Source organism: Magnolia sinica, chromosome 6, assembly GCF_029962835.1.
Source record: "Magnolia sinica isolate HGM2019 chromosome 6, MsV1, whole genome shotgun sequence".
In the NCBI taxonomy this organism is placed as follows: domain Eukaryota; kingdom Viridiplantae; phylum Streptophyta; class Magnoliopsida; order Magnoliales; family Magnoliaceae; genus Magnolia; species Magnolia sinica.
In genome coordinates, this window is record NC_080578.1 from 12,679,273 (window position 1) to 12,696,195 (window position 16,923).

The 16,923-nt window shown below is 40.3% G+C and overlaps 1 protein-coding gene across 1 annotated transcript; it reads left to right on the forward strand.

Moving 5' to 3' along the window:
• Window positions 1-6,774: 6,774 nt before the first annotated feature.
• On the forward strand, window positions 6,775-16,436 carry LOC131248306 (uncharacterized). The gene is made up of 2 exons (XM_058248543.1): window positions 6,775-7,202; window positions 13,877-16,436. Exon 2 carries the CDS (start codon window positions 13,923-13,925, stop codon window positions 16,125-16,127), a length of 2,205 nt encoding a protein of 734 aa, XP_058104526.1. The 5' UTR covers window positions 6,775-7,202; window positions 13,877-13,922; the 3' UTR covers window positions 16,128-16,436.
• Window positions 16,437-16,923: the final 487 nt, after the last annotated feature.

Consider the following 16,923-nt stretch of genomic DNA (forward strand, 5'->3'; position numbering starts at 1 on the left):
GCAACATCCTAAAATAATATGGGAAAATGTACGAAGGTATATATAACACATTCATCACGGACGAGAATTGTAACGTTGTACTCGGATAACATCTAATCCACTCTTTTAACTTTAACCTAAGAATTTTTTATTTTCTTACCCAACTGTCGTTTTGCTGGAACATCTATATCCTTGAAATGGAAAGACCATTCCAAGGAGATTACTTAGGAGTGGAAATTGGAACGGTCCACTCATCAGATGGGCCAGATAAATATATTGGACCTGATCATCGGCTTTAGAAGATGTTAGGAAGGAGGTTCCTTTCGCTGCTCTTGGAGTTCCCAACGAGTCGTTTGCTAGGAAGGAACCATATTTATGATGATTGAAGAAATATCTGATAACTCATGAGTCATGTCATGACTTTCGTGGATAACTTTTACCGACGACAGTCGTCCCTTGTCTTCTTGACTCGATTGCTTATTGAAGAAGAAAGCACCTTCCTTGGTACCTTCCACGGTAGAAAATGACTGTGGTCACTAAGATGATGTATGTATTATATCCGCTCCATCCATTCATATTGTCGGGCCATTTTAGGGCACTAACCTAAAAATGAGTCAGATTCAAAGCTCAAGGGAACCACACAATTTGAAACCTTTTTAGAGCCCACCATGTTGTTGATTTTACATCAACCTGTTTACAAGGTCACATAAAACCTGGACGAAGGAAAACCATAAAAATCAGTTTGATCCAAAACTTCTATGACTCCCCGGGAAAAGTTTTTAATAGTACGAGTTCAATCCCCACTGTTTTCTCTAAGACGTTAGGCACAGGGTATTATATGGGATTAGGAGGGAGATGATGGGAAAGGTTGGGATTAGTTGGGATGAAATTGTATTTGGTATCATGTAAGATTTACATGCATCTTGAAATTCACTATATGTGGGCCCCACATTGATGCATGCATTTATCCATGCCATCCATCTATATACACTGTTTACATGTCACGTTTTGATTATATACATGTACAAGTGAACCACATCTGTTGTGAATTTGCTCTGTTAATTTGTATTCCATAGTCCAAACATGATTTTACTTAATCTAGTGTTTTCTTGTCACAAAATTTTTATCCCAAACATGGGGATTGGATGGCCACAATACCATGGTATTTTTGGAAGCTGATTGGCAGGTGTACCTCGCACTATTCATTAGCTGCTGTATTGACATCAACAAGTTATTTGGATTTGAAGATAAGACATGTGTTATATTCAAATTATCCATCCATTTGGCGAGCTCATCCTAAAGCTTGAAATGAAAAATAAGACGAAACTAACTATTAAGGGGACCATATTGAAAAAAGCAGTGGAAGGATTGAACGTCTACCATTGAAACCCTTTTTGGGGTCACTAACGTTTTGGATCAATATAAAATTTGTTTTTCCTCTTCATTCAGGTCTTTGTGACCTTATGAACTGATTGGATGGAAAATAAACATTATGGCGGGCCCTACGAATTGTTTAACGGCAAAAATTATTATCTTCGCCGTTATTTGAGGTGTGGTCCAGATGATCTTTGGATATGATTTATTTTTTGGATAATGCTCTAAAATGATCTCTAACAATAAATGAATGGTGTAAATATAATAAATACATCACCCATGGGGCCACGTAACTTTGATCTACTTTGACCCACCGTCCCTGCAACTCAGAGACTGAGGAGCGTCGGTGCTCGTCTTCGCAGGACACGTACCTACAGCAGTTATATAACTGGTGTGTGGTGCACCGGCCAACTGAGGAGCGTTGTTTCGCAGGACACATACCTACAGCAGTTATATAACTGGTGTGTGGTACACCGGCCAATCTGCTTCCGTTATTTTCAGACATTCAATCATTGTACAATAATGATATTTAATCATCTAAAACAGTTCAATTCCACGGACCAAATACGCCCCTAGTGTGGTCGTTAGTTTTTTTTATTCATTTTTTTAAATGATTTACAACGGAAAGAGTGGATAAAACCGTACATCATCGTGGAGTTACAAGGCTTTTATGCATGTAGACACTACCGTGGGAGCAGTGTTCTACACCACGCAATACAGCCGCCCCGATCATGATGCCTGGTCCGAACTATTCGACTCTTCACCTAGAAGCTTCCCTAACGTACGGAAAGAATCTCGCTTTACTCAGCAGAGAATCATTATAATCATGTAAAGGCGAATAGAAAGGACGGATGTGCTTTCGCAGGTTACCAGGTATTAAAGCTTTGTAGGGCCCACCGCGATATATTTATTTGTACCATCAACATTTGATGCCACTAGCCAAAAAATGAGGTAGGTGCAAACTTAAGATGAGCCCGCCATAGGAATTGAATGCTTATTGTTGAAAATTGATTAAAGTGGGAGTTTGGAAAGGAGCTGATATTTGTAGTATCTATTCATCTAGATCTGTTTGACCTTACCAACAGATCTGGCAAATACATATTATAATAGCCTTGTGAAGATTTTAATGATGGCCATTTAATTAACATTGTTTTTGTTTGACAGTGTCGTCCACCATGTATCATTTTTATGCTCATGCTCCGAATTGAGTTAGTAAAATGGATGGACGGCACGGATAAAACACATGCATTATCATGGGGCCATGAAACTTTGACACAAGCAAGCTGGTGGGGTCACCTATCCACGCCTTTCATCCATTTTACCTGCTCGTTTTAGAAATGAGCTAAGAAATGAGATCCGTCTAGATCTCATGTGGGCCATGACACATGAAATGATGAATGCCATCATTAAAATTTTCTAAGGCCCATCGTGATGTTTATTTGCCATCCATTGTTTTGATTAGGCTGGAAATACTAATATAATCTTGGGATGCTATTTGACTTGTGGCCCCTACACCAGCAGTAACTGGTGTCAAGCACCATGGCCCTACTATGATGTATGTGTTTTGTCTGCACCATATAACTCATTTTATGGCATGAGCTAAAGCATGAGATGACTTCAAAGCCCAAATAAACCACTACACAAGAAAAAGTGGAGGATTGTATGCTTACCAATGAAAACTTCTTAAGGATCCTTACTCTTGCTCAGGTGGTAGACTCTCGGGAGTTTCAACACCCGGTCAAGGGTTCGAGCATCCATGGTGGTGAAATTCCACTAGCGTGAGTGCGTGGGGGTGTGTGTGCGCGTGTGTAAAACAAAAAAATAAAATAAAATGAAAACTTCTTAAAGACCACTGCAGTGGTTATTTGCCACCTAACCTGTTCAAAAGGTCACCTAATCCTAGATGAAGGGAAAACACATATATCAACTGAAATTCTCAAAACTTTTAACTTCCGTGGCTTCCAAGAAATTCTCAATGATAAATATTTTATCCCCACTATTTCATAGGTATGGCCCACTTTAACTTTGGACCTGCTTCATTTTTTACTCATATCTTAAAATAAGCTAGCAAAATAAATGGATGACATGAATAAAACACATATCATGGTGGGGCTCATAGAGTGGGGTCACTAGCCAAATTGCATCCATCATCTTGATCCCAAACTTTTGTGGTCCCCATGGAGTTTTTAATCATGGGTATTTAATTATAACTATTTCATTCGGTGTAGTCCAGCTGAGATATGGATATGCCTTAATTTTGTGCTCATGCCTTAAAATAAGTTGGTAAAATGGATGGATGTCATAGATAAAACACATTCATCATGGTGGGGCCTATAGAGCTTTTCCGCCACTGACCAGTACCAACGTGGGGTTCCCGAGGGGTCACTGCAAAATCCAAATCCATTAAAACGCACCCATTGTCCTATGAGGTAGATCAAAAACTCTAGTGGGCCACGTGACACGAAATGGTTTAGAACAGCTATCAACTATGGGTGCAAATTGCCTAGCACCCTTGACGGCATGAAGTTCCTGTGGTGAGAAGCTGGGCGGGGCCCACGTAACTATGTCAAAATGCTAAAATCAGATCGGTTGAACAATCTTAGCCTCTGATTTCTGCACACTTGCTTGCTGACATAAAACTACAGTGTGATTTTATTTTCAAATGCCCATAAATGTTCCCAATTGGAAAGTTTCAATGGTTGGCATTTTCCTTCCCAATTCTTTCTGTCATGTGGCCCACTTAAGTATTAGATCTACCTTTGTTATAGCTAAATATCCTAACATGAGCTGGCAAAATGAATAGATAAGCCCTAACATGAGCCGACAAAATGAATAAATGAGGGGTTGTTTGGATGCATGTAATATTTTTAGTTGTAAACATGTTACACCTAAAGGGCAATCCAAAATCCATAAATCACTTAATGGGGACTTGATTTTTTTAAGGCCCTAAGAAAACATTAAAGTGTCTACGTACTAAATGCTTTGGATGTCTTCCAACTATCATGATGGCCCCAAATGTAATCTAGAAGTTTTTAAAGGTGAACCTCTCATCCCTCCTTCATGTGGTCCATTTGACAATGGACAAGTTGCTTTTTTATGACCACATGAGAGCATCAAAGGAAGTACGTGCATGGTGGTTGGATTAGATATACCATACATATTACAATGGAAGTATCATGAGTGTACATTAATCATTGTGTTTTAATATATATAATACCTTTTTAGCCATAAATATATATAATCTAAAACATGACTCGTTACTAAGTTTCAGGTTACAACTAAAGCTTATAATCTGCTTACCACTTATAAAGCTTTTATAGGTAAATACATATATCCAAACAGCCCGGCTAATCAGATTGCCTGTAATCCTTTTAAAACTTGAAAGACTATACAAGCATCCAAACCACCTCCAGGGTACTTTTCTCACAAATACCACGGTGGCCCCACTTAGCTTCCCACACTGCTGGAAGGTTCGGTTGCAGGCAATCCATAACCAATAAATATGTACATTTTACACGTAAAAAGAAAAAGAAAAAGAAATAAAAGCAGTTCCAAAACTTAGGTGGGCCCCACCACGTCAACGCATATGTCTTTAGCCGTGATTGTACATCTCTAGCTGTGGCTGTGGTGCATGATCCCCACTCTAGTTTTGGACTAGGAAAATTCCAGGATGTCGCCTGAACATGAAGAGGCACACTGTATTCAGAGTTTACAGATGGGCCCACACGTAATTTGACTGATTGCAACTTTTTGGGTTGATTGTGGATTGCTGTATTTTTTCCTTACCGTCGATAGTTGTGGGCCATTGATTGACAGGGGCGGCTCAAAGGGGTAGGCAGGTGAGGCAATCGCCTAAGCCCCTTATCTGATTGAAATCGGATTGCGTATTGAGTTACTCGGTACTGAGTAAACTCAGTTGGGCCCACTGTGAATGTATTTGTCTTATCCACTCCATCCATCCATTTTTTCAGATCATTTTAGTGGTTGAGCCCAAATTTGAGGTATGTCTAAAGCTTAAGTGGACCATACCGCAGGAAACCGTGGAAATAATGATTTTCACCGTTGAAACCTTTCTATGGACCACAGTGATATTTATTTGTCATCCAACCTTTTCATAATATCACAAAGACATGGATGAAGTGAAAAAAAAATATCAGATTGATCTAAAAATTTCATGGCCCCCACGAAAATTTCAATGGTAGATGTTCAATTCACACTTTTTCCGGTGGTGTGGTCCATTTGACCATAGGATATGCTTCATTTTTGGGCTAATGACCTACACTTATCTGCTAAAATGTATGGACGGAGTGGATAAAATGCATGAATGATTGTGGGACCCATAGTTTACTCGGTACACTAATTATACTGAGTTACTCGGTACGCACTCTGTTTCCCCCTTAATTTATATTATAGCAAAATTAAAATTCTTAATTATGAAGGTCCCAAAATTAAAATTAAGAAGAAGAAAAAAGCTAAAATTTTTGAAATAAAATTTATTAAAAAACCTAAAAAATAGAAACATCTAAAAATTAGTTTACAAATTTGAAATTAAAAATAAAAACAAATCTTAAAAACCAGCACTATCAATAATAAAAGTATAACTCTACGGTCTCTTTTCAAAATAATAGCATCATTCTTAATAAATTCTTCTCCTAAAACCTAAGACCACAATTACCTATTTTATTACTTAATTAAGTTCTCAAAAAATTAAATTCAAAGCCTCATTATTATAACTTGCCTAAGGAACCCAAAAATGTTGAGCCCCTGTTGATTTGACATGTTAAAAATGAAAGGTTGTCAGTTGGTTGAGCTGGTACGACTCTAGTCGGGCTTGGAATGGAGTATCAGGCCTGGGCCTTAAAATTCAAGGACCGGCGGATTAGGCTTTGCAGGGTAATTTTATCTTAAGAAGAATTATTACCGGAAAATGGCGGGAATTCTAAATTTTATAAAATAGAAAGTGCGTGGAAGCTTTTGAGCAATGAAATTACAACATAGCCCTTATCTATTACTTTAAAAAAAAGTGATGAAGTGGAGAATTGTGGGCCCTATGTAGCATCCAACCCATTCAACTGATGAATCCTATAATGAAGATTCAGATGAATGAAAAATTTTGTAGATCAAACAAGAAGGTGGACCACACCATAGAAAATAATATACATCACTCAAAAATCCAAATTCAAGCATAGCCGATCTGATGATTCAAGTGACCAGATTTTTTTATCATGATCATCATGGTGAGCTGCATATGTTGGACGGATTGGATTTGATGTCATACACATACAACATCAACCCTACAATTCTCAACTTTATTGCTGTTTTGAGGAAAAAAAAATACAAGGGTAATTTAGTAAACTTGATTCCCGAGAAACCCGGACGAAATTTCCCATAAAAAATCCTATATAATATTCGAAAAACCTCCTCACTCCACACCCACACACTCTCTCTCTCTAACCATGCCCCTTCGTCTTCCAAGCTCCAACGCATACCCCCATTTCTCGCTCTCTCTCTCTCATATTCCGTGCTCTAAAATTTTCCTAATTCTCTCTCTTTCTCTTTCATCTTCCAAGCTCTGATCTCTTCCTAACTTACTCCGATCATCATCTCCGGCCAAACCTTTAGATTTTCGCCAGGATCATCTCCGAATCTGACGCCGTTCTGGCCTAGACCTCTTAGGACCAACCCACAAGGTCTTTTGGCTATTGAAGCAGCGAGCCTTAAGCAGGTCTCCTGGGATTCAGTGATATCAGAATTCAAAAGCGTTCTGCGAGCAGAGCTTTTCCGCAAGTAGAGAAAGTGTGATAGTTGGAGGGACTCTGCCCATCTAGCTGGGGGAAGAGAATTTCAAGGTATTCTTCTCTCAACTGACAAGAAAAACGCACCTTTGTGTTGCTTCTTTGTAGTATCCCTTTTCTTTATACCCTGTTTTCCTACATTCCCACTTCAGTAAGAAATTCATGGTTATCTTTCAAAAGGACAGGAAGAAAACATGCAAAGCAAAAGAATAATAAAGAGAATTGATGGGGCTGCATGGCTGCAGCTCTACTGGCGAGCTCCACGATGAGAAATTCAGCGAGCCGATGCCATGGATCGATACTGTCTGCAGTTACTGCGGTCGGAAGCTAGGTTGGGTCCACCGTGATGTTTTGTTAGGAATTCGGATTGCGTACTGAGTTACCCAGTATGCTTTTATCTTACTGAGTAAACTCTGTTGCGCCCACTGTTAATGGATATGCTATATCCACGCCGTCCATCCGTTTTTTCAGCTCATTTTAACGGTTGATACCAAAATTGAATCATTTCTAAAGCTCAAGTAGATCGTATCATAGGAAACAGTGGGAATAATAATTTCCACCGTTGAAACCTCTCTAGAGTCCAAAGTGATGTTTATTTGTCATCCAAGATCACAAAGACATGGATGAAGGTAAAAAGAAAATATCATATTGATCCAAAACTTATTTGGACCCCAAGAAATTTTCAACAGTTGAGATTCAATACACACTGTTTCTTGTGGTGTGGCCCACTTGATCTTTAGATATACTTAATTTTTAGTTTTAAGCCCAAAAATTATTTTTAAAATCGATGTAAGGAGTGGATAGAATATATTAACCACAGTGAGCCAAACAGAGTTTACTCGATAGGCTTAGCGTACTGAGTTACTCAGTACGCAGTCGCTTTTCTTTTGTTAGAAATTCACTTTAACTCAAGTGGACCACACTGTAGGAAAACAGTAGTAATTGAATGTCCACGGTTAAAATCCACTTGGGTCCACTGTAATGTATATTTGACATCCAAACTGTTGATTAGGTCATACAGACCTGGATGAAGGGGAAAAAAATATCCAAAACTTTTGTGGCCCCAGTGAGTTTTTAACAGTGAGCTTTCAAACATTGTTTTCATTGATGTGGTTCACTTGAGATTCCGATCTACCTCATTTTTAGGCTCATACCATGGATGGACGGTATGGATGAAATACATACATCATGATGGGCCCACAAAGTACCTATCCACACAATCTATCCATTTTGAGAGATCATTTTAAGGTTTAAACTAAAAAAGGAACACACGCACACATAACCCCACATACTCGCACCATAGTGGGATTTCACCACCTATGGATACTCAAACCCTTGACCGGGTGTTGAAACTCCTGGGAGTCTACCACCCAAGCAAGAGTAAGGATCCGTGGCTAATCCGCACCCCAACTTTTATGAATCTAAATTTCCACATCAAAACTGTCAGCAGTAGATTGCGAGGAGTGGCACACACCATGGATATCCCCAGTGTGTCGGCCACACTAAGTTATGTGGGCCCATTATTATGTTGTGTTATATTCAAACCGTTCATCCATTTTGCCAAATTATTTTAAAGCATGAACTCATAAATAGTCAATTCTAAAGCTCATGTGGACAAATTCCACACAAAGTAGTGGGGAGCCTACCTTTGAAAACTTTAGAGGTCCACGGAAGTTTCTTATCAAGATATTATTTTGTGTTCCCGTGTGACCTTATTAGTAGGTTAGATTGCAAATAAATATCATGGTGGGCCCCAAGAAGGTTTCAACTTTCAACGGTGTGTGTTCCCATTGCTTTTTGTGTAGTCCACTTAAGGTTTGGATCTACCTCAATTTGGGATTCATGGATAATGGTGTGGATATAACACATACATCATGGTGGGCTCACAGAACTTGTTGGCTTCAACACACCATGGAGGTCGGTGGTGTGCGGCACACCATGCAATCTGCTTCCAAAACTCAGGTGGGCCCACCACGTGAGCATATAGGTCATTAGGTATGATTGCACATCACTACCTGTGGCTGTGGTGCGTTCCATCATAATTTTGGATTAGAATAATTCTTGGGATGTACGTTGATTATGAGGACACACACCAGATTCACAGTTTTGTTAGAATTCCAAACAAACATCACAGCTGGGTCCACAGATGATCATTCCCAGCTTTGGGCAACTGATTCAAGTGTTTAAGATTACTCTGTCAATTGGTTGGCTCAGGCTTAAAATTCAAAAGTCAGTTGGGGCTTGGACCTTGTACATGTGGGTGTCAATGGGTCGGGCTTGGGCCTACCAAATTCAGAATTTTAAATAGGTTTTGCCAAACGGATGCGGATTGCGTCCTACCCCCCGCAGGACGGTAATCCGTCCAGGCAGGGCTCTGTGGGGCCCACCATGATGTAAGTGTTTTATCCACGCCGTTCATTGCTTTTATCAGATCATTCTAAGTCATGATCATAATTATGAAGCATGTCCACAGCTCCAATGGACCACACCAAAGGAAGCTGCAATGATAGTGACACCCACCGTTGAAACCTTTCTAAGAGCCATTGTGATGTTTTTTTACCATCCAACCTATTAATAAGGTCATGTAGACGTGGATGAAGTGAAAAAACAAATATCAGCTTAATCCGTAACTTCTCTAGCGCCCAATAAGTTTTTAATGGTGGACATTCAATCCCCACTTTGTGGTCCATTTAAGACTGTAGCTGCCTCATTTTTTTGCTTATACCTTAAAATGATATGAGAAAAACGATGAAAGGCGTGGATAAAACACTGACATTACGTTGGGCCCACAGAGCCCTGCCCGGATGGATTACCGTAGGGGGGTAGGACGCAATCCGCGTCCCTGCCAAACAGCCCTGCCTGAAACAGTTCAAAATCCGGACCGAGACGAACCCCAGCCCGGCCAGTTGATAGTTCTACTTGTAGAACAGCATGTCAGGCCCAAATAGTTTGCAAGGGTGATTTCATCACGGCCAAAATTCCTCTATGATTTGGATTTTACCAAATAGCTCCTAGACAATTAAGAATTATGTGGATGTGCTTTTTAAGGGATGGAAGTACATGCCCTGGCATGATTATTAAACGAACAAAAAATTGGCAGATCCAATCATAAGGTGGGCCAATCTATAAAAAATAATATACACCGCTCAAAATATTTAAGTTTAATTGTATCCTATCTGATGATTTGATTGATCTGATTTTTTGTTAGTATTATCTGTTCATCTGTTGGATGGGTTAGATGTCAGACACATATCACATGAATCCCGTAAATTTGAATTCTCCACTTTGTCAAGAAAAAATAAACGTTGGTGGATCCCTTCTGATAGATGAAATTACAAAATTGCCCTCCTTAGTCACTTTTTAAAAAGTGATGAGGTCAAAATTGTGGCCACTACAATCTACTTGTATGGCATCCAATCTATCCAACATATGCATCCTATCAGGAAGATTACACAAGTGAAAATTCTAGCAGATCTAACAAGAAGGTGGACCACACCATATAATATACTATACACCGTTCAAAAACATCCAAATTCATGTGTAGCCCATCTTATGATTCAATTAATTAGAATTTTTGAGTGGTCATCATAGTGGGGTACATATATTAGGCAAGTTGAATATCATACACATACCATGTGTACCTTGCAATTCTCAACTTTATCACTTTTTAAAGAAAAAATATATAGGATAATTTAGTAATTTCATTCCTTGAGAATCACCACCTTGTAAATTAGTATCGTGGACCCGTTGTGGTAATGGGAGGAATTTTGTGGTAAAATCCACTCAAAATAATTTTTATTTTGAAAGGAAAAAAATCCTAATAAAATATATAAAAGAGTTTTTATCATACAACCATCTGCAATTTAGTTTATTGACAAATCACAACATGCTTTTAAAATATTTCCAAGTATCGATGTACCATTTTCAAATATTGTAAAAAATTACCTCATTTGACCTTGACTTATGGCTGGTTAATGAAAAGGTTCGTTATCTCGTAAAAGGTACCTTTACCCTTACTTGCATACCATGTTTATCTGTCTACCCCATTTGTTGACGTCGAGAAGAGATATTGGGAGACTAAAAGTTCGGTGGGATTCATTGCATTGGTGCTGTTGTTGAATTCTAGGTCGTTCATCCACTCTACTTAGGGCTATCAACGGGCTGGGCCTAGGGTTGGTCCCGGCCCAGAATTTGAACTATTTTGGGCTGGGTCTCGGGTCGGGCCTATTCAAAATTCTAAATTTTGCAGGCTTGAGCCCAGCCCATTGACACCCCTAGTCCATGGTAGGATTTGAGGCTAAAAGCCACTAAGATTGGACATTTAAGTGGACCCCAAAGGCTGAAAACAAAACAGTGTGAATGGCTACCGTTGAAACACTGGATCCTACCGTGATGTTTTTGAACCTTGTCTATCTGTTTTGCCTACACGTAATAGGGTGTGAGACAAAATATAAGGTAGGTGTAAAACTCAATTGTGCCACACGGCCAGAGTATTGAATTCCAAGCATTGAACTCTCTTTGGATTGCAATCATGGCCAGTTAAAAAAGTCGTGGCCCCCACTGTGATGTTTTTGAGAAATTCAATCCGTCTATCATTCTACTCACATATATAAATTTAGGTGTGGTCACAAAATTCAAATAGAACCAACAATTAAGTGGGCTAAATGGCAGGACCAAATGATATTAAATGCTGGCCATTGAACCCTTTCTGGCTGAAAAGGTCGTGGGGCCTACCATGATGATTTTGAAAAATTCAATCCATCAACCATTTCAGCCACACAATTTTAGCGGGTTGGCGCAAAATTAGGCAGATACAGCACTCAAGTGGGCCACATGGTAGGAAACAATCAGTATTGAAAGCCGACTGTGGAATGCGTTCTAGCTGAAAAAGTTGTGGGGTCCGCTGTAATGTTTTTGAGAAATCCAACCCATCCACCATTTTAGCCACATAAATTTTGGTGGTGGGCCAAAATATCAGGCAGATCCAACACTCAAGTGGGCCACATAGCACAAAATAGTTGGTAGTAAACTACAATGATAGAAACATTCGTGGGGCAGTTGTGGGCCCACAGAAGTTTTGGATCAGGCTATTATATTTGAATTTTTTTAGTTCATTCTAGTGGGAATGACCTTATGACCTGTTTGAATGGCATATAATCAAACATGGACTCCGGGAAGATGTCAATGGTTGGCATTTCCTCTCCACTGTTTCCCTCCTTGTGGCCCACTTGAGTTTTGGACTTGCTCATTTTTGGACCCACCCACTAACATGAGCTGGCAAGATGGATGGATGCAGTAGATTTCTCAAAAAACATCGTTATGGGCCTTGGGGTAGGTTTCAATGGTGATGTCATTATTCCCACTGTTTTTGATGGTGTGGTGCACTTGAACTTTGGATCAGCCTCATTTGTGGCTCATGCCCTAAAGTGAGGGGGCAAAACATATGGACAGCATGGATAAAACACATACATCATCATGCAATCATACATAAGTAAACAGTGGTATTGAAACTGAGCATGGGGCCCAACGTGATGTTTTCGATAATCCACCCTATCTACCAGTTTCACTAGATCACTGAGGGAGTGGGCCCAAAAATGAAACAAATCCAAAACTCAATTGAGCTACATGGCTTGAAACAGTTGCATTGAATGCCACCATTGAAACAACCTCTCTCTCAATATGACAGTTGAAAAAGTCATGAAGCCCACTGATAGTTTTGAGATATCCATCCTGCCCCTCATTTTAACCAGCTCATTTTAGGGGTGAGCAAAAAATTGAGGTAGATCCAAAATTCAAGTGGGCCATATGGCTTGAAACAATAGGTCCATCCTGTTATACACCCATCTTGTAATGGAAGGACGGCTTGAGCTTTTAGAGCAACTGGTTGTTTAACATGATATCAGAGCCAATGGTTATATGTTGGAATCCTAGGAGCAGCAAATATCCCTCAATCTAGCTTGTTTATTGTGTGAGTTGAGTGTTCCTCCACCCTTACCCAGTATCTTCCCTTGTGGTGTTGTCCCTCGTCCTCTGATGGCTCGAGCTTTTAGAGCACCCAGTTGTTTGACATTTTCATCATTTAAAATGAGTTCAGCTCGAGCTTTTAGAGCAACTGGTTGTTTGACATTTTCATCATTTAAAATGAGTTGAGCGTTCCTCCACCCTTACCTAGTATGTTTATTTTCATCATTTAAAATGAGTTGAGTGTTCCTCCACCCTTACCTAGTATGTTTCCTTGCGGAGTTTAAAAAATACGGAACGTCATGCATATCCCTAACTCTGCACGTGGGGGGGAGTGTTGGAGTGTTAAAGTCTCTTGATATACATTGATACACAAGTGTGGCAAAGAAAAAAAAAAACTAGTCTCTCGTCTTCTAAGCTTCGTAATATTCCTCTCTGATCTTCTAGGCTCTTTATCTCTTCCTAACTTTCTCCTATCATCGCCTTCGGCCAATCTTTGAATTTTTGCTGGGATCAGCTCTGAATTTGACGCCATTCTCACCTTATAAATACCAAACAACCAGACCAAAGCACACGGCCTCTTAGGACCAACCCACACGACCTTTTGTCTATTGCAGCAGCGAGCTGAGGCAAGAGCATTTTGGGTTTTCTTTTATGAACTGACAAGAGGAACACACGTTTGTACTACTTCTTGATGGCATCCCTTTTGTTTTCACTATGCTTTTCTACATTCTCACCTTACTTGCAAATTCGTGGTCATCTTTCAGACGGACAATAAGAACACAAGCAAGCGACAGCATAACAAGAGAATAGATGGGGCTGCATGGCTGCAGTGCCACTGGTGAGCTTGACAGCGAGAACTTCAGCGAACCATTGCCATGGATCGGCTTCTACATAGCTGGAGCTTCGTTTCTGTGCTTGCTTGCCATGGCAATCGACGCCTTTCATGGATTCCGTCGCCAGAAGCTCTGGTTCCCATGCAAGTTCTTCTCGCTTAATGCTGCTTCCTTGACCCTCTTAGCCATTGCCACAAAACTGCCCGTGGATCTGAGCACATCCATGCCACGCGGTGAAGAACAGCTAACCAAGCTCAGCGGCACGATCCTTATTTGCACTGCAATGGGCAACTTCATGCCCTCTCTAGGAACTATGGAGGACTCTGGATTGTTCTCAAACGTTCTTGCCTTGGTTATTCTCGTGATCACCATGGTCATTAACATCGGTATTCAGATGGGTACCGGTGCGATCTATGCTTTCTTACCTGAGCACACCATAATCATGTTTTTCATGATCGTTTTGCTTGCGATCTTGGTTTCTTCTGCTTTAACAGTTCCAACAGCCAAGCAGCTGCTGGAACACCAGTATAAGAAGAAGCATAAACAGCGGCAGCTGGAACAACAGTATGATAAGAAGCATAAACTGGCTTTAGATGAAGAAGTGGACAAGGCTGAGGTGTTCTGCGTTGATAAATTGAAAGAGACTGTAAACAAGTATTGGATGATGGCCCATTCTTCTAGTCCTCAGTACGTTTTGGGACGCTCGGTTACTTGCATTGCCTCAGGAGTTTTCTGCCTCCTCAGTGTGCTGATTTTATTGGAAGCTTTAGTCAGAACGTTTACTTCGTCATCATCAGACTTCTGCAGCGGGCAATCCGACTATAAGTGGTCAATTGAATTAATCTTAATTTCTCAGTTGATCGCAGTCGGAGTTGGTAACATTGCCCCAGCTTTTAGATGGTACAATGCTATTAGCTTCAGAAGCCTGGAGAGCCAACAAGGAAGCCCTGAGAGCCCAAAAGGAAGCTGGTTTAAGGTGGAGGAGTACTGGATTCAGAGGCTAGTAAAATGGAATAAGAGCCCATTGCCGTTCCGCATTAGTAGCAGACGATGTAGGAAAATCGCCCATGTCTCAAAACATGGAATTCTGGATGCCTGTATTGGAATCCAAACTGCAGTAGTACTAGTTTGCAAGTTTGTTTCGCTGGCTCCTATACTGCCAGTGAGTTGGCTCAGTACATTCTTACCCTGCTGCTGCAAGCGTCAGAGGAATTTGGAATCTAACAGATGGGAGTCCGAGGACCCGCAGGGTTTTGTATTGCATCTTGAAGGGGAGGATGATTTAGTCCATCTGATTATGGAAAGTGGCCAGCAAGACACAGAGAAATGGATTGAAAAGGGCAGGAACAATGAACCTACTGATCTGATTAACCTTCTAAAATCAAATTTATCAGAAGGTTTCAATGGCGTGGCTGAGTTTGATAGCAACCAGATTCCCCCAATTGGAGAGAAGCCTCCAAACTGCTGGGCTCTGCCTGTGGTTACCCTCACAAGCATTGCTGTCGCACTTCCCTATATTGATGAAAATACAATCAGATCGTTACGGCAAGCTGTAAATGAAGGCCTCAGGTATGTAAGGCTCATAGAAGCGAACCTGGATGCCAATGAGTCAAGTAGAATGAAGGAGGCAACAGATATAGTCTGGCGTGGCACCGATGTTTATGATCGTTGGCTCGACAAGGATCTCCACAAATTGGTCACTGAAGAAAAATACGCAGCGAAGATAATCGGAAGACTTTCTGAGATAGCAAAGGAAAGTGTTCGAAATTTCACAGATGGGCGCGTCCGAGAGACAGGACCCGGTGAATGGCCTGTAGAAGTATTGGCTGGGAGTTCCATGTACAGGATCGGTGAGACTATTCTACAGGACTATGAAGACAAGTTTGGGACTGTTGACAAGTTGTTCCAATGGTTAAGAAAAACCATTGCTGATATATTGGGTGCTTGCCTTACCAACCTGCCTCGTGTGATATCCATGGAATGCTTTTGTGGCGTCATTGAAGTGAGGGAAGACAGTGTTAGGGATGCTGCCTATCTTCTTGGTGAAGCTGAAACTATTCTGGTAACTTTAGGAGAGCGAAAGTTCCCAGATTTAGACCCTGATCAGATGGCAAATATTGATGAATGGCGTTTGAGCAAGCTGAGAAAACCATGTCTCCTTTCTCCTGCTGATAATGTCTAGCTTAACTATGAGTGAATTGCCTTCATCAATTGAGGAGTTTGAAGCAAGGAACTTGAGAATGAAAGCAGATCATCATTCCGAGGGTAGTTAGTCCTTAGATTAATGTTGTAATATAGTTTTCATGTGGCTGTTTGTATTAGTATCGTGTGGATCATAATTAGAATGCATTACTCATCAACGCAATCAAATCTTTGAGCCTGAGATTTAGGACCTGTTTGGATGAGCGATTATTGTCGTGATGTGGTGTAAATACCGTCATAATGATGGTTTTTCCTTATTTGAATATAAGTCATTTGCGCTTCTCTTTTACTCGACTATTGCCTCAATGTAATCCAATGGCTGCAATCTTTGACAACATGGTGCGGCCCTGAACATCGGGCCCACATGTTTTGCCATCCATTTCAAGGAGAGCAAAAAAAATTGAAGTAAATCCAAATCTTAGTTAGACCGCACCACATGAAACATGAAACAGTAGTGATTAAGCGCCCACCATTAAAAACTTCTTAGGCAATGTTGTCAAAATCATTTTCATATGGCAAATCATAACAAGGGTAGAATTGTATTGAATCACAGATCAAATTGTTCATCATAAATGATTTCATGGTTTTTTTTTTTTAAAATTTCAAAAATATAAATAAATCAAGAAACTGCCAAAATCGTGAATTTGTGATGGATTAGGTCCGTCGCAAAACGGAATTAACGGCGGTCTTGATCGGTCGCAGTTTACTGCGTCAATTTGAAGAATGGGATCCGTCGCGAAAGTGCGACAGTTTCAGTCCGTCGTAAACAAGCGATG

Excerpts from the sequence above, each read along its gene's own strand:
- LOC131248306 (XM_058248543.1), top strand. The coding sequence starts at position 13,923 with ATGGGGCTGCATGGCTGCAGTGCCACTGGTGAGCTTGACAGCGAGAAC.